This window comes from Pochonia chlamydosporia, chromosome 5 (genome assembly GCF_001653235.2).
Source record: "Pochonia chlamydosporia 170 chromosome 5, whole genome shotgun sequence".
NCBI lineage: Eukaryota > Fungi > Ascomycota > Sordariomycetes > Hypocreales > Clavicipitaceae > Pochonia > Pochonia chlamydosporia.
Window position 1 is genome coordinate 2,333,370 of NC_035794.1, and position 19,905 is coordinate 2,353,274.

The 19,905-nt window shown below is 52.7% G+C and overlaps 8 protein-coding genes across 8 annotated transcripts; 3 read left to right on the plus strand and 5 right to left on the minus strand.

Moving 5' to 3' along the window:
• Positions 1–775: 775 nt before the first annotated feature.
• VFPPC_06010 (arylsulfatase) lies at positions 776–2,821 on the minus strand (the record flags this gene model as incomplete). Its single annotated transcript, XM_018285117.1, has 5 exons — positions 776–1,461; positions 1,517–1,724; positions 1,781–2,213; positions 2,263–2,467; positions 2,524–2,821. The coding sequence occupies 5 exons, from the start codon at positions 2,819–2,821 to the stop codon at positions 776–778; spliced, it is 1,830 nt and encodes a 609-aa protein (XP_018142098.1).
• Positions 2,822–4,828: 2,007 nt separating this feature from the next.
• VFPPC_13940 (histidine acid phosphatase) lies at positions 4,829–6,323 on the plus strand (the record flags this gene model as incomplete). Its single annotated transcript, XM_018291712.1, has 2 exons — positions 4,829–4,925; positions 4,978–6,323. The coding sequence occupies 2 exons, from the start codon at positions 4,829–4,831 to the stop codon at positions 6,321–6,323; spliced, it is 1,443 nt and encodes a 480-aa protein (XP_018142100.1).
• Positions 6,324–6,838: 515 nt separating this feature from the next.
• Positions 6,839–9,392, minus strand: VFPPC_17947 (PAS-like protein; the record flags this gene model as incomplete). The annotated part of the gene is made up of 3 exons (XM_022429615.1): positions 6,839–8,317; positions 8,374–9,271; positions 9,343–9,392. The coding sequence occupies 3 exons, from the start codon at positions 9,390–9,392 to the stop codon at positions 6,839–6,841; spliced, it is 2,427 nt and encodes an 808-aa protein (XP_022285331.1).
• A 1,383-nt stretch (positions 9,393–10,775) lies between these two features.
• VFPPC_13941 (hypothetical protein) lies at positions 10,776–11,284 on the minus strand (the record flags this gene model as incomplete). Its single annotated transcript, XM_018291713.1, has 2 exons — positions 10,776–11,066; positions 11,129–11,284. The coding sequence occupies 2 exons, from the start codon at positions 11,282–11,284 to the stop codon at positions 10,776–10,778; spliced, it is 447 nt and encodes a 148-aa protein (XP_018142101.1).
• Positions 11,285–11,552: 268 nt separating this feature from the next.
• Positions 11,553–15,182, plus strand: VFPPC_06013 (DEAH-box RNA helicase; the record flags this gene model as incomplete). Its single annotated transcript, XM_018285118.1, has 1 exon — positions 11,553–15,182. The coding sequence occupies one exon, from the start codon at positions 11,553–11,555 to the stop codon at positions 15,180–15,182; it is 3,630 nt and encodes a 1,209-aa protein (XP_018142102.1).
• Positions 15,183–15,374: 192 nt separating this feature from the next.
• VFPPC_06014 (MED6 mediator sub complex component) lies at positions 15,375–16,369 on the minus strand (the record flags this gene model as incomplete). Its single annotated transcript, XM_018285119.1, has 2 exons — positions 15,375–15,884; positions 15,938–16,369. The coding sequence occupies 2 exons, from the start codon at positions 16,367–16,369 to the stop codon at positions 15,375–15,377; spliced, it is 942 nt and encodes a 313-aa protein (XP_018142103.1).
• A 370-nt stretch (positions 16,370–16,739) lies between these two features.
• VFPPC_16256 (kinase phosphorylation protein) lies at positions 16,740–17,516 on the plus strand (the record flags this gene model as incomplete). Its single annotated transcript, XM_018294009.1, has 1 exon — positions 16,740–17,516. One exon carries the CDS (start codon positions 16,740–16,742, stop codon positions 17,514–17,516), a length of 777 nt encoding a protein of 258 aa, XP_018142104.1.
• Positions 17,517–17,585: 69 nt separating this feature from the next.
• On the minus strand, positions 17,586–19,115 carry VFPPC_06015 (hypothetical protein; the record flags this gene model as incomplete). Its single annotated transcript, XM_018285120.1, has 4 exons — positions 17,586–18,207; positions 18,257–18,399; positions 18,455–18,676; positions 18,732–19,115. The coding sequence occupies 4 exons, from the start codon at positions 19,113–19,115 to the stop codon at positions 17,586–17,588; spliced, it is 1,371 nt and encodes a 456-aa protein (XP_018142105.1).
• Positions 19,116–19,905: the final 790 nt, after the last annotated feature.

Consider the following 19,905-nt stretch of genomic DNA (forward strand, 5'->3'; position numbering starts at 1 on the left):
TCTGGTCAGTTTGTAGCAAGATGAATCAGCACGCACGGCCACTGACTGGCTGGTTGGGGGCCAGACTGCGCTAAGTCCTCTTCCCCACAGCGAATGCTCCAGGCAGAGCCCGGTAAACCCCAGGTGGATTTCAGGGCTCCAGAGGTCGGTCCCAGCGCCTGTTCCAAACATCAACAGCCGATTCGCTGCTACACGCCGAAGGATCATGACATCAACCCATTAATGGCAGGTAACCCTGTTCAACTGATGAGCATTGGCATGGATGGCATGGCATGGCATGCGGCAGGCAGTGTTTCCTCCAACCTCTTGGTGCTGCTGTCAAGTCAAGTCCGTGGAGCGTAAGTCTCAGTTCTGTGTGTTCTAATTCTGGCCCATGCAGTAAGCTGAGCTCATTTCGCTTCCCTCCACGGCCAGATCGCAGCTGCACATCTTGACCCCTTCAAGTTTCATCTCCAGCAATGCCTCAACAAGGATTCTATCAGTCATTTCAGAGCACACAGCCTTCATTCATGCTCTCGCGTCTGCAAATGCCCGACAATTTGTTTATTCCCGGTCGGCCATTTAATTTAGCGCCATGAGGTGATCACGCCCGTCCCACTGGAACCAGCCTGTCTGACACTATCGACTCCACTTCGCTACACGTCAATGTCTCGGATCCACCAAACAACTCAAATACCGCAAGTGTACAGTCTGGTGTATTCGGCACGTCAACCATCATCAATTCCTCATACAAGGACTATTTTCATCTAAATCAGACTCGCGGCTCGTCCCTTGCTCAAAACTCCATCCAGGCCGCCTTCTTCGGTCGTTGACTCGGGAATCTCTGAGGCTTCACAATAAACGGCTCCGGGTTCTCAATCGCACCAGGATGCCAAAACTCGTACTCCATCCATCCCTTCTCTGTCATCTGGCCCTCGAGAGCCTCAACGTACTCTCCCAACTCTGGCTGCATGGGAATCACGCCGTTTTCCATGACATACTGGTCCCAGTGCACTAGGAGTTCCTTTAAAATTTCGGGCTCCTGTTCCGCGAGATCGTCCACCTCGCCTGCATCCTTCTTGAGGTTGTACAGCTGCCACTTCTCCGTGCCCTTTGGCTTGGGAATAAAGACGGCCTTCCAGTCTCCTTTCCTAATGGCACCACGTCCAAGGAGCTCCCATCCCTGGATAAAGTCCTTTTCGTGGACCGTTTCATTGGTGCCTCTGAACCACTGTACCATGGACTTGCCTCGCATGTCGACGACCTTGCGGCCCTGCCACTGAGGAGCGGGATGACTGAGACCGGCCATGTCAAGAATAGTCGGTGCAAGGTCCATTACTGTCGCAAAAGTATCAGAAGTGCGTTGAGACGCGAATGGCGGATAGCGAACAACAGCCGGGACGCGAACGCCGCCTTCGGTTGGATATGCCTTGTACAGCCTTGACGGGGCTGTGGATGCCATGGCCCATCGCGGTCCATACCCTGCTCTTGTCAGTATCTGTCGGATATTGATGCTGATGCTCAAGTTGCTACTCACAAACAAACGAGTTGGCGTTGCCAATATTCTCCAGGCTGTTGTCGTAATACTTGTCCAAGTGGTCAAGAAGCGGTCCGCGAATCATTGGATACGCCTCGTACGCTGCGCCCTCGGCACCGTTGTCGCTAAGGAATATGACAAAGGTGTTGTCCAACTCTCCTTGTCTCTCTAGTTCGTCAAATACCTTTCCAATGTTGATATCCATGGACTGTGTAAGAGGGTCAGCTACCACAGCTCCGATCCCATCTCTCGGGTTTGACAAACCTCAACCATGCCCGAAAACGTTTCCATGCTACGGGCGCTCTTTTTCTTCTCTTCATCCGATAGGTTCTCCCACTCGGCCACCTCCTCAGCTACCACGGGATGGGGCTTAGTATTAGGATCCATCAACCCCAGCTCAATCATCCTCTTCATGCGGCTCTGTCGAAGAGCTTCTGGGCCGTCGTCATACTGGCCTCTGTAGTGTTGTATGAGTTCCTGGGGAGCCTGAAGCGGCCAGTGAGGGGCCGTGAAAGCAAGGTAGCCAAAGAAGGGGCGCTCCTCTTTTCGGTCCGCCCTGTCCTTGAGATATCCGACCATTTTATCCGCGTAGTAATCCGACGAGTACCAATCATCCGGAAGGCTCTTCAGGTACTCATTGTCCTCCAAGTGGACGGCAATATGGGAAGTCTGCATAAATCCCGGCAAGTCATTTTCGCTACACAAGTTAGACACGCAAAGCGAGAGAAGGACTGGACAGTACGTACGACCCGGGTGGCCGATACGCATAGTGATTGCAGCACCCAGCCAACATGCCCACTGATCTCTCAAAACCACGAGCAGTAGGAGACCGCTCCTTGGTCATACCCAAGTGCCATTTTCCAGACATGAACGTCTCATAGCCACCTTGGCGGAGGATCTCAGGCAGCGCAACCACCTTCTCATTCAAGTAGCCCTCATACCCAGGCATGCCTACTCACGCATTAGTCAACCTGCTACAGTTCCCTTCTGAGACACTCACGACTCACCGCGTTGGGGCTCTGTTGACACAACCTTTCCCTTCCCCGCTGCCTGGGCACTTGCTCTCGACCACTCGACCAGGTTGCCCAATCCCGCAATGTGATGGTCCGTCCCTGTCATGATCATGGCTCTCGTTGGCGAACAAGCTGCTGCTGCGTGGAAGTTTGTAAACCTCACGCCCTCCCTGGCCAATCGGTCAATGTTGGGGGTTCTAATTTCGCCGCCGAAACATCCTGGATCTGAAAATCCCAAGTCATCGGCGAGGATGATGAGGAAGTTTGGCTTCTTGTCTGGGTGAGAGCCCATTTTGGATGAAGATTCTAGTGATGAGTACTCTTCACTGGCACTGGCAGAGGCGTTTCACACTTTCAGGATATATATAAACAATTTCAATCATGAATGACGCGGTATTATATACTGGTTATTGCGTTCGATGATGTGCTGCGGATGTAAGTCGGGTGTCGGGCGAGATCCGCACAGGTTGTGGCCCACATTGGCACTCAGAGACGCAACAGTATGATGACACGGATATCGGTTTCGCTGTCGAGTGCTGGACAACGCTTTTTGGCTTGAATAATGGGTCGTTTGACGGTCGACTTATCGGCTGGGCAGTATGATATTTCCGTGTTGATTCCCCGCGCGACATCCAGACCGTGGAACTACATCCGAGTCGCAGGACAACCACCCGCATCATCATTGCATTTGACGGATATACGGACTGAAAGTGGCTTGATATTCAATGAGACAGATCTGCGCCTGTTCGTCAAGTTGCTATTATTCGTGAGTCGTTGCCCTCGCGTGTGGCCATCCAACATGTTTCGACCAACTTTGCAGCTCTGAATGCAGCCATCGTCTCAATTCTAGATCAAGCCGGTTCCATCGCATTTATAGGAGCACAAGGAACACAGCTCCAGAATTATTCAGAGTCTATGCAGCCATGCTCCTGAAATCTCACGGAACCTCTTCAATCTGAACCCATTACACCACTCGCCCTGCTGCCCTGTTTTGGCGCCTCATTGCCAAGTTTGAACACATGCGTGAATTGAGTTCTCATCAGCCATTGAGTAACTCATTCTCTCAAACGTGTCTGGATTGTGTTCGGGGCAGACCACGGCCGCAAATGTGGTCGACCGCCTTGAATGCTTGTCTGACAACAGCACCCTCTTCAAGCAGGGGAAGAAGGGCCGCCATTGTAATGGCATCAGACAGATGTTTCGGTTGTCTGATATTGGTCCTTCACTGGGGAAGCTGCACTTGTCGCACTGGTGAGGAACCTATATCGATGAGGCACGACTGGTTGGTCAAGTAGCGGAGGGAGTCAACCCATGGCTTCAATGACACCGAACGCGCAAGATTTACTAGCACGCTTTAATCGTAGATGATCTCGAACACTGACGGATTCTATCCGATACATGAATTGCGGCACAGCTAACCCCGGCACCTAGTTCGTTTAGCACTTGCACACTCGTTCGTACGATAAGATAACTCAGCCTGCTGGGATTGAGAGAGTGTTTTGCAGCACTAGCCTTCAGCATCCGTTTCGTGGCCTAGGGAATGCACAAAACGTGGCAAGCAGGGGTTTGCACATGGAAACATTTCACTATGGGTGAGAGCTCGACGATTCGGAGCGGCTTTGCCGGATAAACTTCATCTTCATTGCCTGGGTGTGAGTTCCCAGAACCTCGCATACCTGCGACACGAAGAACGACCGCGCAATTCCAGAAACTGACAGCTTGCAGCCTGCACTGCTCACTCATCAGTTGCAATTTCAAACTCAAAGGTTCAGCAACGAATCATCTGGCATTTGCACGAAGTCAATGTTGATTACCGCACCTCCCCGGAAATACAATTTCAGCAACACACTTCTTTCTTCACAACCCTGTGCCAAGTCTTCTAAAGTTCCAAGAAACTCTGCATTCCCCGCGAACATGGCGCCAACTTCCCCACCCCTACATAAACTATTGGAATAAGCTTAACGGCATCCCAGCCCAGGATGTGCAACCAGCCATTCACAGCTCAAGAATCTATCTCTACAGGGATGATACCCGGATCAAATCGCGAGGGCTCGGTAGCAAAAAGTCAACCTCTCGCCACCATAGAAATCCCCTTACTCTATTTGCTTGTCAAGTACAGTGGCGTACATGTGCCAAGAAGCGGCCCTCGGCGCTCGCCCCTCACCGGCAAAGGCAAAATAATTCTTTTCATTCAAGGTCGAGATGGTTTTAAACGGGTTGATTTCCCCTCACCCAGTCTCTTAGACGCCCAAGTTGCAATCTGCACTCCTGACAGCACCCAAACATCACAAGATTCACAATGCACACGGGAACTATCTTCGTCCTAACTGGCCTCGCCAGCTCAGCTGCTGCTGCAACTGTCCATGGCGCTCTGGTCTTCACCCGCCATGGCGATCGTTCGTTTCCGCCACCACGTTCTAAGCAAAGAGCCAATGCTAACACGGACAGGCACCACCAAGTGGTACAAAGCCCAGGCTCTCACAAGTCTTGGTGCCGAGCAAAATCGCCAAGTTGGCGGCGGATACCGTGAACGGTACTTGTCCTCATCCTCACCAGACCGGATCCTCGGCATCTCCCAGGACAAATATGTCTCTTCACAAGTCTTTGCCACCGCTCCCGACCAGGGCATCCTCATGAACACGGCCACGGCCTTCCTCCAAGGCTTTTATCCTCCACTGGGAGATATTGCGCCTGAGATAGCCTCCCAAACCCTCAACAATGGCACCAACAGCACCGCTCCCCTCGACGGCTACCAGTACGTTATTCTCCACGGCATCAACGACAACTCCCCCGACACCATCTGGATCAAGGGCGATGACGAGTGTCCCGCATACACCAATTCGTCCAAGAAATTCACCAAGAGCACGGAATTCCGTCAGCGAGACACCTCCACCCGTGACTTCTACGCCGGCTTCTACGACGTCCTGTCCAGCGGCGTGTACAACCTCAAGAAAGAGGATATGACCTACGCACACGCCTTTGACATCTTTGACCTCGTAAACGTAGCGCGCATCCACAATGCCACATCACCGGCACGCAACGTCTCTGACACAAATCTCGACCAACTTCGCACTCTCGCCGACTCTGCCGAACTGGGCCTCAACTACAACGCCTCAGAAACCATTCGATCCGTCGGTGCGCAGACCCTTTCCGGCGTCGTGTTGCGACAACTCAACACCACGGTGTCGTCACGCGGCAAGGCTCCCAAGTTCTCCCTCCTGGCAGGTAGCTATGACACGTTTTTGGCATTCTTTGGTCTCACCGGCCTGCTTGACGTATCGCCCGACTTTCACGGCCTGCCCGAATACGCATCCAGCATGGCGTTTGAGCTGTTCACCGAAGACAACGCAGACATGTTCCCTTCGAGCGTCGACTCCAACCTCCGTGTGCGGTGGCTGTTTCGCAACGGCACAGCAGGAAACTTGACGGGCTTTCCGCTCTTTGGATCGGGGGAAATGTCGCTCCCGTGGCCGCGGTTCGTGAGCGAGATGCAGAAGCGGGCTATAGTGGATGTGGGCGACTGGTGCACGAAATGCTCTTCAAAAGCTGACTTTTGCGCTGCTTACGGAGACAATGTCGGTGCCAAGGACAATGAGAAGAGTGACGGGGGCAGCAGTGGTGGAATGTCGAACGCTGTGGCCGGCGTGGTTGGTGCCATGGTGACGCTGGGTGTGGTGGCTATTGTCGGTGCTGTTGCTTTCGTCTTGCTCAGGAGAAAGACAGCTGCGAAAACGTCCGCCGACAAGACTAGCGTGCGAAGTGGGAGCACCGATGAGAGGGAGAATAAGGTGTAAGTGTCGACTTGAATTTCGGCCGGATCGTCGTGTCTGCCTGGCTAACATATGGATGCGGTGTGAGTTGTGGCAAAATTGACAATGGCTCTCTCTCCTTGGGCGGCACACTCGACTTCTGGCCAATGTCACTTGAAAATGATACGTAATTAATGAGACTAATCGACTAGCCAAGTTTAGTACATACAAATGGGATATTAATACTTTCAGTCTCGTGTACAGCGTGTCCCTATAATGCAAGTCTGCCTCACCATGTGCAAGCAAGCCAGCTGGTTGCCATGTTCAAGCATTCTGCCATGCCAAATGCCCCAACTCCCTTCAAACGCTTTCCCTTCAACAAGATTTTTCTTGCGAAAATTTCATACCCAAGGACAAAAGAATTGGTCGACCTAATCCCACTGTCTCGTCGAGGTATCCGACCATAAAAGATTGAGACCCTGTGCATCACAAGGTACGCCTTACGCCTTGCATACCGTACTGTGCTCGTGTGTGCTGTACCGACGACCCCAATCGTCACCTCAATCTTCTTCTATTCTCACCGTGAATGCCGAGCCCTGGCTCACGATGGAAGAGGCGTCTCCGTCGCTCCTGTTTCCCCAAACAACTGCCCGTTCTGATGACGTCTCCCGTATCATTGACGGGACTCTAATGCTCCCTTCACGCAGTCTCCTCAGTCCAGCAGGACTAGATGGCGGCAATGGCCAGGTCAGCGGCGTGTACCGCTCTTCGTCCGCTTCCCGACTGGCTCTGGCGCTGCGATTACTTTCCCTGCGCTGTTGGGTAGAGCTGCCTGCCTGCGTGGCCATTGACAATGCCTCGAGGTTGAAGAACCGCGCAGCCACGCCGGGTGTTTGCAGTGTCGGTTTGGGAGCACGGAGCGCGTTGAGAGAATGCTGCTGGTGTATCGCCCTGGTGACTGATGCATCCTGTGTCTTGGAAGGGTCGAAACCAAGCGTTTCTGAGGACCGCCTCGGGCGGAGTTTGGCTCTCAATGGCGATGCGCCATGGCCTGGACGTGGCGCATTCTGGTCGTCAACGGATCTGCTTGATAAAGCACTATCGGGCCGCTTGCTTTCCGTGATGGGGACGTGACGGGGGGAAGAATGGCTATTCGCGTCTGGTTCCTCATCTATGATGACAATCATCCAAACACCAACATTGCCGTTGGAGCCCACGAGTGGTGTGCAGTGAAGCCATCGAGGCCTGCCCGGGTCCTCAATGTCGTCATGATCATCAATGCGCAGATGTGCTTCCAAAGGGTGGTCGCCACTATTCCTCTTTTTAGGAGCGCGGTGACCATGTCTCCTATGGTTCACCGTGAGCCATTTCACCTTGGCCGTGACCCCTTGCCCGTTGGCCAAAGCCTGGACAAGCTGATCTCGCATGCGACTAGACCCTCCAATTCGATCCAGCAGCGGTGACTGCAGAATGCCAGGGACGCGCATGGAAGGACTTGTGAAGAGGATCCGAAGTGACGGATACGGTCTGACGAGCAGGTAATTCTCATAAACGCCCGTAAGGCGGCCGTTGTGTCTTGCGGCAAGGGCCGCTGCCGTGGTAGAGGAGCTGAATGGTCGCATCGAATCCCCCAACGGCGGCACTGCATTCTGTGCATCTTGATCGCCCAGGATGACCCGATTCTTCGAGCTTTGGCGCGCATGTTGCACGGAGTCTCGGGCAGTGTCCGCCGTCGGCTTGGTCAAGGCAATCTGCTCGTCACGATGCAGCCCCGTCTCGGATTGCAGGGGAAGCCGATGCATGTCGCCGCCACGATCTCGGACAATCTCGAGTTCTTTCGGGCCAAGTATCTCAGCTAACTGGGTGAATTCGTCTCTGGTGCGGTTTTGAACCTTTTCACCTGCGTCACGCCGTGAGTCTTCATCAACTACTCGCTTCAGCGATCCAAGGTCATAGCAGCCCATGGCCAGGCCAGACACATCGACCTGGGCGCCGATAAAGTATCGAATAACTCCCCGGCTGTCGTACAACGGCGCAATCTACAATCACTACAGTCAGTCCAAGGACAACCCGACTTCAATATCAATGCTCTCACCATGACAAGGTTCATAAATGGAGAACCGTCGCGCCTGTAGTTGAGGAACGTTTCATAGTGTTCGATTCCGTTTTCTAGCTTTTCCCTGATACGGGTGACGCTAAATGCATTTGTATACGGTCCCTGCAGGAAGCGGCAGTTTCTCCCGATGACGTAGTCCACCCCGTACTGCGTAGTCCGATTGAACTCTTCAGACATGAACACAATGGGGTTGTCGTGCCTCGACGGATCGGTGAGGCAAAACACTTCGGCCAAGCCTTCAGAAGCATGGCTCGGCATGCCCATAACCCGATGTCTGATAGACACGGACACTGTTTGAATCCAGACATGTGTGATGTACATGGGAAGATCTTCACGGGCTAGTATGTCAAAGGCAGCATTCGCCTTTGTCTGCAACTCCTGATTAGACGTTGGGTGCGCCTGAAAGATCTCGTGTGTAAAGTCAAAGTCGGTCAGTGGTCCAAGCTTTCTCAACACAGCATTGCTGTATTCGATGGCTCGTAGTGCCTTGAGAGCCTCCAAGAAGTACGTCAATAGTGGAACTGACGCGGGCCGGTGCTTGTATAGAAACTGGGAAAACCGATGCAGCTCTGCCGAATCGTCAAAGATGGCCTCCAAATGGCGACTTGAGAAGAGCAATTCGGAACGGTGCTCCAACTTGTATTTGCCCGTGGTGCCACCATCTTGGTCGACTGGTCGCACCAGGTCAAAACTTCCAGGGTCTAATTCCTCTTCGGCAATCGGATCCAGACCCTCGGGATCACCACCTGCTACTTGCAAAGCCGGGAGAACTTCATTGCTTTCACCAAGCTTTCCCGCAGATCCGGGTGGAGGGGGAAACGGCAGGGGCTTTGTTGATAGATCAGGCTCGGGTTCTTCAAAGCTAAGGTCACTGTGGCTATCGGCAAGCCAAGAATCGACAGATCAGTACCATGCAAGGATCACCTGAAAAATGATGAAAGTACATACCTCGACGTAGCTGGGGACAAAGGGGGCACCGTATCCACGGCCGATGACATATTGGAGGAGGGTATGGCGTTTATAGCTGAAACAGGCAAGTTTGTTCCCCCTGGGTCACATATACATCTGACTTCCAACTAGGCTCCTTCGGTGTGCTTGGTTGGTGAACTATCCGTGTTGCTGCAAGATGCGTACCAAGTGTAGTGTCTGGGACAAGGAGATAAAAAAGGGAATACTCGTCGACAGTTTGAGGTGTTTGTCGAGCCATCTTCAGGGCGTTCTTGCTGCTTATTATATGTCCCCGACGCATTGCCCTTCACCTCCGATTCTGCGAACCTCACGATCTGGAGCGACATTCACGGAATTTGCAATCGGAATATAGTGCGTGTTTTCTTTGGGATCGTTTCGACGATCGGAACTGCCCAGGATGCCGTTGTAACCACTTTTGCTGCCACATGGTGGCATCTTGGCCCAAGCTTTCTGGCGGGCGGAGTGGCAGGATTTGCTTTTTACTCAAGCCACACGTTGGTGTCTTGCTTACCTTTTTTTGCATCAAAAGAAATGTTCGTCCAAGCGAGCCGCCATGGTCCTTACCAAATCCGTGGTACCTGCAAAGCAATTCTGTGTTGCTCTTTGCTCTTTTCTCGTCACCCGCGTCAAGCCCCCTCCAAGGTGCCAATTGTGAAGCCGGTGATTACTCCGGGTTCCTCGTTGGTACTTTGCCACGCGTGGTAGCCTGTACAGTTAATTTATTCTTAATTTGCCAGGGCCGTTTTGTTTGAGCTGATCAGGCCCCAAAATACCCCCGATGATCCGGGGTCAGGGTATTCGGATTCAGGGTCTGGGTGGTTCGCTTGTAAACGTCATCAAATAACAAAAGGGGCCAAGGTGGGTTGGTGAAGCTTGGACAAGTCAGCCTTACAGCGCTTTGCGGCTCTGGGACGCATGACTCTCAAGTCGGGATGCTACTGCGAGACGACACAAAAAAAATAACCAGTCATCCGAGAGTTGAGTGAGCCCGTCATAGCAGGGTCTTTCTCGTCGTAAAAGTCTGAATCTTCATGGCAAACGGCCGCATGAGGGCATCCCAGACATTGTGGTGGGTGATCGTCTTGTCATATTAGCCACAACGTGTCCACCGCGAACCAACAACGAAAACGGCCAAAAATGTGACAGTCATAAAAGACAATAGTGAATATAATGACAAAATGGGCTCTTCTCGGCCATATTCACCTGCCCACCGGAGCCACCGGACAAGGTGTCACAAGAGGCTGGAATTGACGGGTAAATCAACCCGTTTGGACTGAGGCGCGGGCACAAAGTAAGTCTTGAAATTCTTTTCTGTAGTGTAACTGTTCATTTCACACTATGCCGATGTGATTTTGTGTTGGATGATGTAGAATAACGCGGCGTCAGGGCATCCACTTTGCCAAACACGGGCCCTAGAGAACTTTTTGAGCCAGCTCAACTAAGTCAAAGAAAGCTTCACGCTCCGTATCGAATTTCGCCAAGCCTAGTCCAAGTACAAGCGTCCTCCTGTCATCGGGATATTTCAAAGATACGTGGCTGGCGATTTGGGCCGCGTAAAGTTGACCAAGTGTCTCCCGGTCTTCGCCGCCGCCACCCAACAGTGTCACCGGTGTTAGGTGAGCCGATGGGAGAAGTCCATGGCCTGCGCTAGGCAGTGTCATTTCCACCATTCCGGCGGATGAGCCTACCAGAGGAACTTGGACCTATGAGGCGATTAGATTTGGGAACTTTGAACACCGGTTGGCAAACTGAGGCAGCGACACACCCATTGAGATAGTCTCCCCTCTTGACTGATTGTGACCATGAGCTTGTCGGAGAAGCCCAGCGAGGTGACCTCAGTTTGGATACCGTTCACAGTACCAGACGCTTGTCGGCTGGGCGCAGGGAATTCATCCCCTCTCACATCTATAGAGTCTGTCATATTTCAAAGATTTGTGAGTGAAGCAAAACGCAAGAATGTCGTCGAGGCTTCCGGGTAGCAATGTGTTGAAGACCTGCGTACCCCGCGCTAATCCCAAAGCAGATGGAGATTTTGGCGGTCAACCCCGGCACAAAGAGCTTCTTGGCCAAAATTTCCCAAACTACTTCCCATTCATTGGCAAAAGTTGACCGTTGAGACGAAATTGAGCCACCGGTGCAAACCAGCTGCATTCCGCACAATGGCTCTCGCATCATAAGATTAAAGCACAATGGCCAAGTTTGTACCTCGTCAGAGGAAGCACAAGGTGCTTGCCCGACAAAAGGCCCAAGAAAATGCCCAGCATGATATTCAAGACACAAACCAGGAAATCCTGCCGGCAGCGCAGGCCGAGCGGCAACAGAGGAAGGCCCAATTGAAAGAAGAGCTGCGACAGGATGGCGTTAAAGTCAGTGGCAAAAAAGCAAAACGACTCGAGAAATATATCGACAATAAGTTGCGAAAAGACGAGAACCGTGAGCTCCTCGCCAAACTCGCTGCTCGCCGCATCGACACGTCCTTGTTTTCCAGCAGTCGGTCACTTGGGCAAGGGAAAGAGACCAAGAAACAGGCACTGTCGCGCGCATTGAGAGAATCAAGGGCTGGATTAGACGGCGACGATGAGATTCTGTTGGAGAAGATAATGGAACCGGTGGCTGAGCCGGATGAGGACGAAAGTGAAGTCGATGCAGGCGATGTAGGGCCCACCAATGTCGACGAGGCACCCACGGACAAGTTTACGAATCTAACTTCAGATGCACCCAAACCAATTGCGACAGCTAGTAGCAAGGACACCATCGGATCTGGACTGAAGCGACCGTTGGAGCAGGACGACGAAGGCCGGCCACTCATCAAGAAGAAACAAAAACGTGGAGGAATCAAATCAAAGGCGCCACTGGAGGCTGTGGAAATAATACAACCTGATGAGCTGGAATATGAAGAGTGGGGTGGCTTTGACAGTGATGATGCAGCCTCGGAAGAGAATGGGGTGGCCCTGGATGCAGAAAGCCATTCTGAAGTTGACTCTGACATCGAAAGCGACGACGATTCAGGGTCAGAAGCGGACACGGACGAAGACAGCGACGAAGAAGAATCTGGTGGCAGCGAGGAGGACGGTGAAGATGAGCAACCCGCGCAACGCTCCTCCGCGTTCAAAGCTTGGGCTCTGCAACAACGAAATGAGGCTCTAGGCTACGAGCCAGCCGAGGCAAATGCCGGGCCCTTGGTGATACCAAAGCCGGAGAATTTCGTTCCCAGAGCACCAGAACAGGATCCTCTTCCCATGGAGCTTCAGCCGACCGAGAACGATTCCAGAAAAGCCTTCAGCGTCACCGTTACTAGGTCACCCGAAATACAAGAAGCTCGCATGAAGCTGCCCGTCGTGTCCGAGGAACAGCGACTCATGGAGGCTATTCATAACAATGACATTGTAGTTATATGTGGTGCGACTGGCTCAGGAAAAACTACCCAAGTTCCGCAGTTTCTCTATGAAGCAGGGTACGGCTCTGCCGACTCACCGACGCCAGGAATGGTGGCAGTCACACAACCTCGACGAGTTGCTGCCGTGTCCATGTCCCGAAGAGTGGCAGAGGAGCTTGGTGATCACTCAGAGTCTGTGGCCTACCAGATTCGATTCGAAGGCACAGTGTCCGATAAGACTGCCGTCAAGTTCTTGACTGATGGCGTCTTGCTCCGGGAAATTGCGCAAGACATTACCCTGCGCAAGTACTCTGCCATTATTATTGACGAAGCACACGAAAGAAGCGTCAACACCGACATTTTGATTGGTATGCTCAGCCGAGTTATCAAACTCCGCAAAGAGTTATCGGAAGAGGACCCGACGGTGAAGCCTCTGAAACTCATCATCATGTCTGCAACCCTCAGAATAGAAGACCTGACAATGAACTCGACACTGTTTCCCACCCCGCCGCCGGTGCTCGAGGTGGAAGGGCGACAACATCCAGTCACCATTCACTTTGCGCGGAAGACGCACCACGACTATGTCGAGGAGGCGTTTAAGAAAATTACTCGTGGCCACCGAAAACTACCCCCCGGAGGCTTCTTGGTCTTCCTCACAGGACGCAACGAGATTCTCCAACTAAGTAAGCGATTGAAGGCTGCATTTGGAGGCATGACGGCGGCAGAGGGACCAAAAGTGAAGATATCAGCAAGCGAGGCCCCCATGGAGGTGGAAGATGTTGAATTCGGTGACGTCGACGACTACGGGGACGAGATGGCGGATTTACCAACTGACGATGAGGAAGACGACGAAGAAGAGTTCCAGATTGAAGATGACCAGGAGGCGGCGCCAATGAAGATCCAAGTTCTACCCTTGTACTCGCTGCTACCAACACGAGAACAACTTCGGGTCTTTGAGCCTGCTCCTGAGGGCACTCGTCAAGTGATTTTGGCCACCAATGTAGCGGAAACTAGTTTGACCATTCCCGGAACGAGATTTGTCTTTGACTGTGGTCGGTCCAAGGAGCGACAGTACGACAGACGAAGCGGAGTTCAGAGCTACGAAATTGGCTGGATCAGCAAAGCCAGTGCAAACCAGCGATCTGGTCGTGCTGGTCGAACGGGACCAGGACATTGCTACCGCCTGTACTCGTCGGCAGTGTATGAGCGAGACTGTCAGCCATTTGCAGACCCCGAGCTGCTTCGCATGCCAATCGAGGGCATCGTGCTGCAGCTCAAGTCGATGAATCTGCAAAACGTTGTCAACTTTCCTTTTCCCACGCCTCCAGAACGACAGAGCTTGGCCAAGGCTGAGAAGCTTCTTACCTACCTATCTGCTTTGTCGCCGGCCGGGGACGTGACACAAATCGGCAAGACAATGTCCGTATTCCCACTCGCACCCCGATTCGCTAGAATCCTGCTCGTCGGCCATCTACACGGTTGCCTCCCCTACACCATTGCCTTGGTGGCTGGCCTCTCTGCCGCCGAAGTCTTTCTCCCAGAGGCCCAAGCAATCCCTGCGCTGGCGGCCAAAGACGAGGTGGAGATTCGCACAACGGCCGACATCATCGCTGAAGACCGGCAGGCCAATGTGCGTCGCGTGTTCAACGAGGTCCATAAGAACTTTTGCTACCTGGACGACCGATCTGATGCTATCAAGCTGCTCCAGGTGGTGGGCGAGTTTGCACATGAACCGACCGAGGAATGGTGCGAGAAGCATTTTGTGCGATTCAAGGTCCTCAAGGAAATTCAGCAGCTACGAAAGCAAATCACCGAACTCCTCCGCAATAACATTCCCTCGTTTGCCAACCTCAAGTTCCAGGACAAGCTGGATCCGCCAACACCAAAACAAGTCAACGCCCTGAAGCAGATGGCAGCGGCCGGTTTCGTGGACCAGGTCGCCATTCGCGCCGACTTGGCTCCGACACCGCCAGAACAATACAGAAAACCCAAGCGCGCCATCGACGTTCCCTATCTACCACTCATCCCTCTGTACGCCATCCAAGGTCCTGACAATGACAACTTGGTCTACATCCATCCAACGTCACCACTTGCGCACCAAAGCACCCAGGAGTGCCCCGAGTACATTGTCTACTCGTATCTGCAACGCGCAACACCGTCCGGCTTGGATCCTGAGAAGAAGCCTAAGACGCGAATGCACGCGCTGACAGATATTACAGGCGGGCAATTATCCGGTCTGGCAAAGGGCACGCCGTTGCTCAGCTACGGCAAACCGATCAAGGAGGTCAAGGCCCCTGCCGCCGTTGGGGAGGGTTCCATGACGAGAGAGTGCTGGGTCATTCCCTATCTACGGGCTGAGAATACGGGAGGGCAAGGCTGGCCGTTGCCCGCCAAGAAGGTCAAGCAAAGAAAGGTTCCCGGCAAAGGATGGGTTGTAGAATAGTTAGCAATGTTGGATGAAGCCGAGATTTTGCATATATACACCTGGTGCTGCCAAGGTTTGATACCAAATTCATAAGACACATTTTGAAGGTCCCCATTATACTTGATCATCTATTCATCACCAATACAGGGTATCAATTCTAGTCATAACAATACAGTCTCCTCCAAGTCCAGGTGCACCTGCCAAAACCAATTACGTCGCAACCGGCGTATTTGCAGCGCTCATCTTGCTCTTCTTCCTCTTCAACCTAGGCGTTGATGCAGATTTAGGCGTCCGTCCCGTTTTGCCATCCTTTTTGGTATCGACTTTTGTGTTGATGGCCGCTGGACCATTCATTGTGCCCACACCCTCTGGGCCCTTCTTCGGCAAGGGAACAACGACCTTTCTGCCAGTCGATGAAAGATGGAACTCCCCTGGCCGTCCTGTAATCGGATTCTCGTCAACATATTCACCTCCATGTCTCATGTGCGACATGAATGCCTCCTCTGCAGCCCTCTCCATCGGCACTTCGTCCTTCTGTGTCGCAGGCGCCGCTTTGGCAGCACCATCTGGCATCGGTGTATCTTCTTTCGAGTCTTGGCCCTTGGCCCGGCCAGCAGGTTGATGAGAAGGCAATTGGTACACATGGCCCATTGCTGGTCGCCATTTGCGCACGCTCTCCGCCGCTGGTAGGGCTTTCGAAATAGCAGACGATATCGTCATCTGTACGAGTTAGCCAAACAACAGCCAATTCACTGGTAAACAGGCTACTGTACGATTCTGGACGCCAGGATATCCGCCAGCGTGGGCGCCATGTAGATATTCTCGCCAACCACAAAAAACGACGCATGGACCGTAATTTCATCCTCTTCCTGGTAGCGCTTTCGCCGTGTCTGTTTTCGAATCACCCAGACTCCTGTGCCCATTCCGGGTCCCGTCTCGGCTGGTTCCTCGCCGACGATGAACTCGAGGCCAGACATTGTTTTTAGTCGTCCTTCAAAGGCCTCGCGTGTCTGGATAAAGTGGTACATGGCAATGTTGTTCATGGCTTGGCTGGTGATGACGGCGTTGTTGGAGGTGCGCTCGAAGAAGGGCGACTCGGCAAAGTAGAAGAGAATCGTGTTGGAATGCAGGCCGCCCATGCTGGCGAGCATTTGGGGGGAGCGCCACTGGATCTCGTCCAGGGGAGGTTCGTTTGGATTGTCCATTGTGGTGTGCGAAATGGTGAGCGGCGCAAATAAGGTGAAGTGGAAGTTGGCGTGGTGGACAGGCTGGTGATGGAGCTTGAGTACTTGATCGCTACAATGTGTGGCTCAACCAAGCTCGTCTGTGGCTGCTTGTAGCTGTGGGTCTGCAGCCAGACCAACTTCGCTCTTGAAAGGTCTCGGAATCATGTCATCTTTCAACCTCAACATTCCGTGGTCTGCAACTTAATATTCTCATTTATCAACCGTGAAGCGCGACGACATAGCATCCAGTTACAATACTACGCGATACGGAGCTACAAGCTGAGGACCGTATGCTCCCTTTCACTGCAGCGTAAGCCACCTACCTTGCAGCAGGAAACACATTCCCACCATGGATCTCCTCAACACGATTCGCAAAACCGGCTCCCGCGGCGGCGCCAACTTCTCCTGGGAAGAAGTCGCCAATTCCTCCCACCGCGAAAACTACCTCGGCCACAGTCTCAAAGCGCCCGTAGGAAGGTGGCAAAAGGGCAAGGATCTAAACTGGTACGCAAGGTCCGACGCCACGCCCGCAGATTCAGCAGAAACAGACGAAGAGCGACAAGCAAGAGAACGCAAAGAAGAACTGCGGAGGATAAAAGAGGCTGAGGAGGACGCGATTGCGCGAACACTGGGACTGCCCATCCCGCAGAGGAATTCGAGCGGTGCGAATGCGGTCGAGGTTGGGAATCAGCGACAAATTGGGCCAGCGAGTGGGCCGTCACCTGATGGTGCGGAAGATGGGAAGGTCGAACGGGAACGGTCACGGAGGCATCATGAGGAGAGAAGGGAGAGACGGAGACACCGAAGTAGAAGTCGGGAAAGGGATACGCATCGCGACAGTGACCGACGAAGGAGACGAAATAGCGTGAACCGGGAGCCCAGAAGATACCGAAGCCGTGAGAGACATGGGCGGTCGGAGCGGAGTCGTGAGAGGCATAGAAGTGATCGAGGCGAAAGGGAGAGGGAGCAACGGCCAGAACGAAATCGAAGCCGAGATAGGGACGCGCGGGACAAACGACGCGAGCATAGAGACGGAGATGGGTGGGATACGAGGGAGGGGGTTGGCAAACGCAGGGAACATTACAGACGCAGCCAGAGTCCGAGACCAAGGAGACGAGACGACTGAGGCATCACCGCGGAGTATATATTCGATACCATTGATCAATCGCATGGAACGTCATGCTTGCTTTTTACGCTATTCTTGAACATCGCCCAAGCCCTTAGGGTAGGGTTTTGTGGCAGTTGAATTCTCTGAATTATGATGGTGCATCCCCATACCCTGAATAATGGGTACTGTCTCATACCGTATCGAAACCTCCGTGGTCTTTTTGATAACCAGACGATCCGAGCAACCAGAGCCACCAGCCAGCGATTCGTCACGAAGCGGAGAGCTGGACTCATTATTCTTTTGCCATGAGAAACCATGTAAGCACTGCGAAACTCTGGCTCTTGTCGAGGTGTGAAGCTTTGCTGGATTGGCAACGGCATTCCCTTCAATAGAGCCTTGAAATGGCCTGCAGTTGGCCGAGTCGTCCGAGCATACGGCGTTGCACTGTGCTCCCTTGATGGTATCTAGTTTTTGGTAATATGAGCTTCGCCTTGCTTTGCGGCTGGATATTCTCGCCTCTCTGTCTTCGACGGTATATGGCGCTGTGAACGTTTGGAGAAACGGCCCCAGACATGGAATGCATCCCGCCATTATGGAAAAATGCATGGCGCCTTGAGTGAGAATACCGAGTACGATGCTTGTCAGCGTAGGATCGAGATTTTCTCGCGGGGAGAGGTAGAGAACACGACAGATGATGATTGGGGTGACTCTATGACCTATCAGTCGTGTGCAGTGCGGTCATTCACGAAACAACGTACCCAAGCCGAGCACCGAACGCACAAATGACGAATGCACGTTTTTGCATCCCCATTTGCAAATCCCATACAACTTGTATGGACAGGAGCCAAAGGCCCAGCTCGATGACTAGCCCCGAGGCTTCAATTCCCATCCACCGGGCGTACTGTGAGATAATTAATCTTCAGGACATTTGGTCAGTTGTCTAATAGCCGCCCTACCAGTGCGCTGTTTCCGTCTACCACCTGCCAAGGACGGTCCAGGTCTCCTCGAAGCGCAATCAGAAGCATCGACACCAATGTCCATAGTGCTGAAGATGAAGCAAGGGCATAAGCTAGCTCGGTTTGTATCTTCACGTAGGTCATGCGAGCGATGAAGAATGCTGCTGAAACCCTACATAATCCAACTGAGAGAATGTAAAGCATCTGGCTCGCATACAATGCCTACCTGTTCCGTTAGCATTCATTCGGGTTTCAAGGCCCTCGCGATGGCTCATACCACATGAATCTTCTCCATCTCTGGGCCCGGAATGCTGTCAACTGGGCTGCCGTACCCGCATTGCAGTGCGCTGGCGGCAACCGCAACATGTGCCACTGCACTGGCCTGGGGGATCATTTTGGTAAGTTGATGGTCCCAATGCCTTGTATCTGGAAAAATACCCACCATGGCGAAACTAGAATAGTAATCTTCGCGACCCCAGGTCTTTGACCCAACTCTGGTCCATACCCGAACCCCAAAGAATAGCGTTGACCAGGGCAAGAGAATGGCCAGGGAGATGGTGAGCCAGAAGCCATGATTTTGAATCATTAAGCTACCCCCTTGGCCTGGCATCTGGCTAGACCGGGCAGCGGCGACTGAGTCGCCAGCAGTGTCTGATATCATTATAAAAATGAAAAATGGCAATTTACGTGAAGCAAGCTTTCATCGCCATCTAAACCTCGGGGAAACACACCAGTGCCGTCAACATGTTGTCGTGACTGCCATGGTAGAGATATGGGTTTATGATACACCAATCATCGCCTGACGGTCGCCGATTGCACCCACTAGGTCGAATTAACGAGGAACCGGTAGGCGTAGCCCCGTTTTGTTCCAGTTATCAAGATGAAGTGGCTCTTTATACTCCTCGACTATAGAATACCCGTCCAAGCGAGAAGCAGTTGGTCGGCCCCTGTGCTCTCGTAACGGCCATGCTCAGGGGAAAGGACCATGCTTCCTGCTGGTAAAGGGCTTAGAAATCACCGACATCGGGGCACTCGTTGCTATTCGACACGGAGTTAGTCAATGTTCTTATTTGACTAACTTGTAGTTTGCTGTTGTCCACAAGATGAATGCGAAGGCAAGGACCATGGTAATCACTGCATCTTGTCAAAGCGGCCATGCCTGGAAAAGAACACTACGCAACCTTTTCGGAAATTTCCATGGTGACGGATTGTCATTGTCAAACTTGCTGTTGGTCCTACAAGTCGCGAATCATGCATGTCGGACGTTGGACCGTGTTGCCCTTGTCGCTTTTGGATAAGGAGGACTGGGTAAAGAGATTTAAGAACGGCGGTGTCTACCAACAAGCTCAACATAGCGGCGCTACCGCAAACTGATGCTGATTCTGGAAAGCTTGACGATGACATCCTCCATTGAAACTGAGAGAGAAAGGAGACATATCATGAAAATCAAA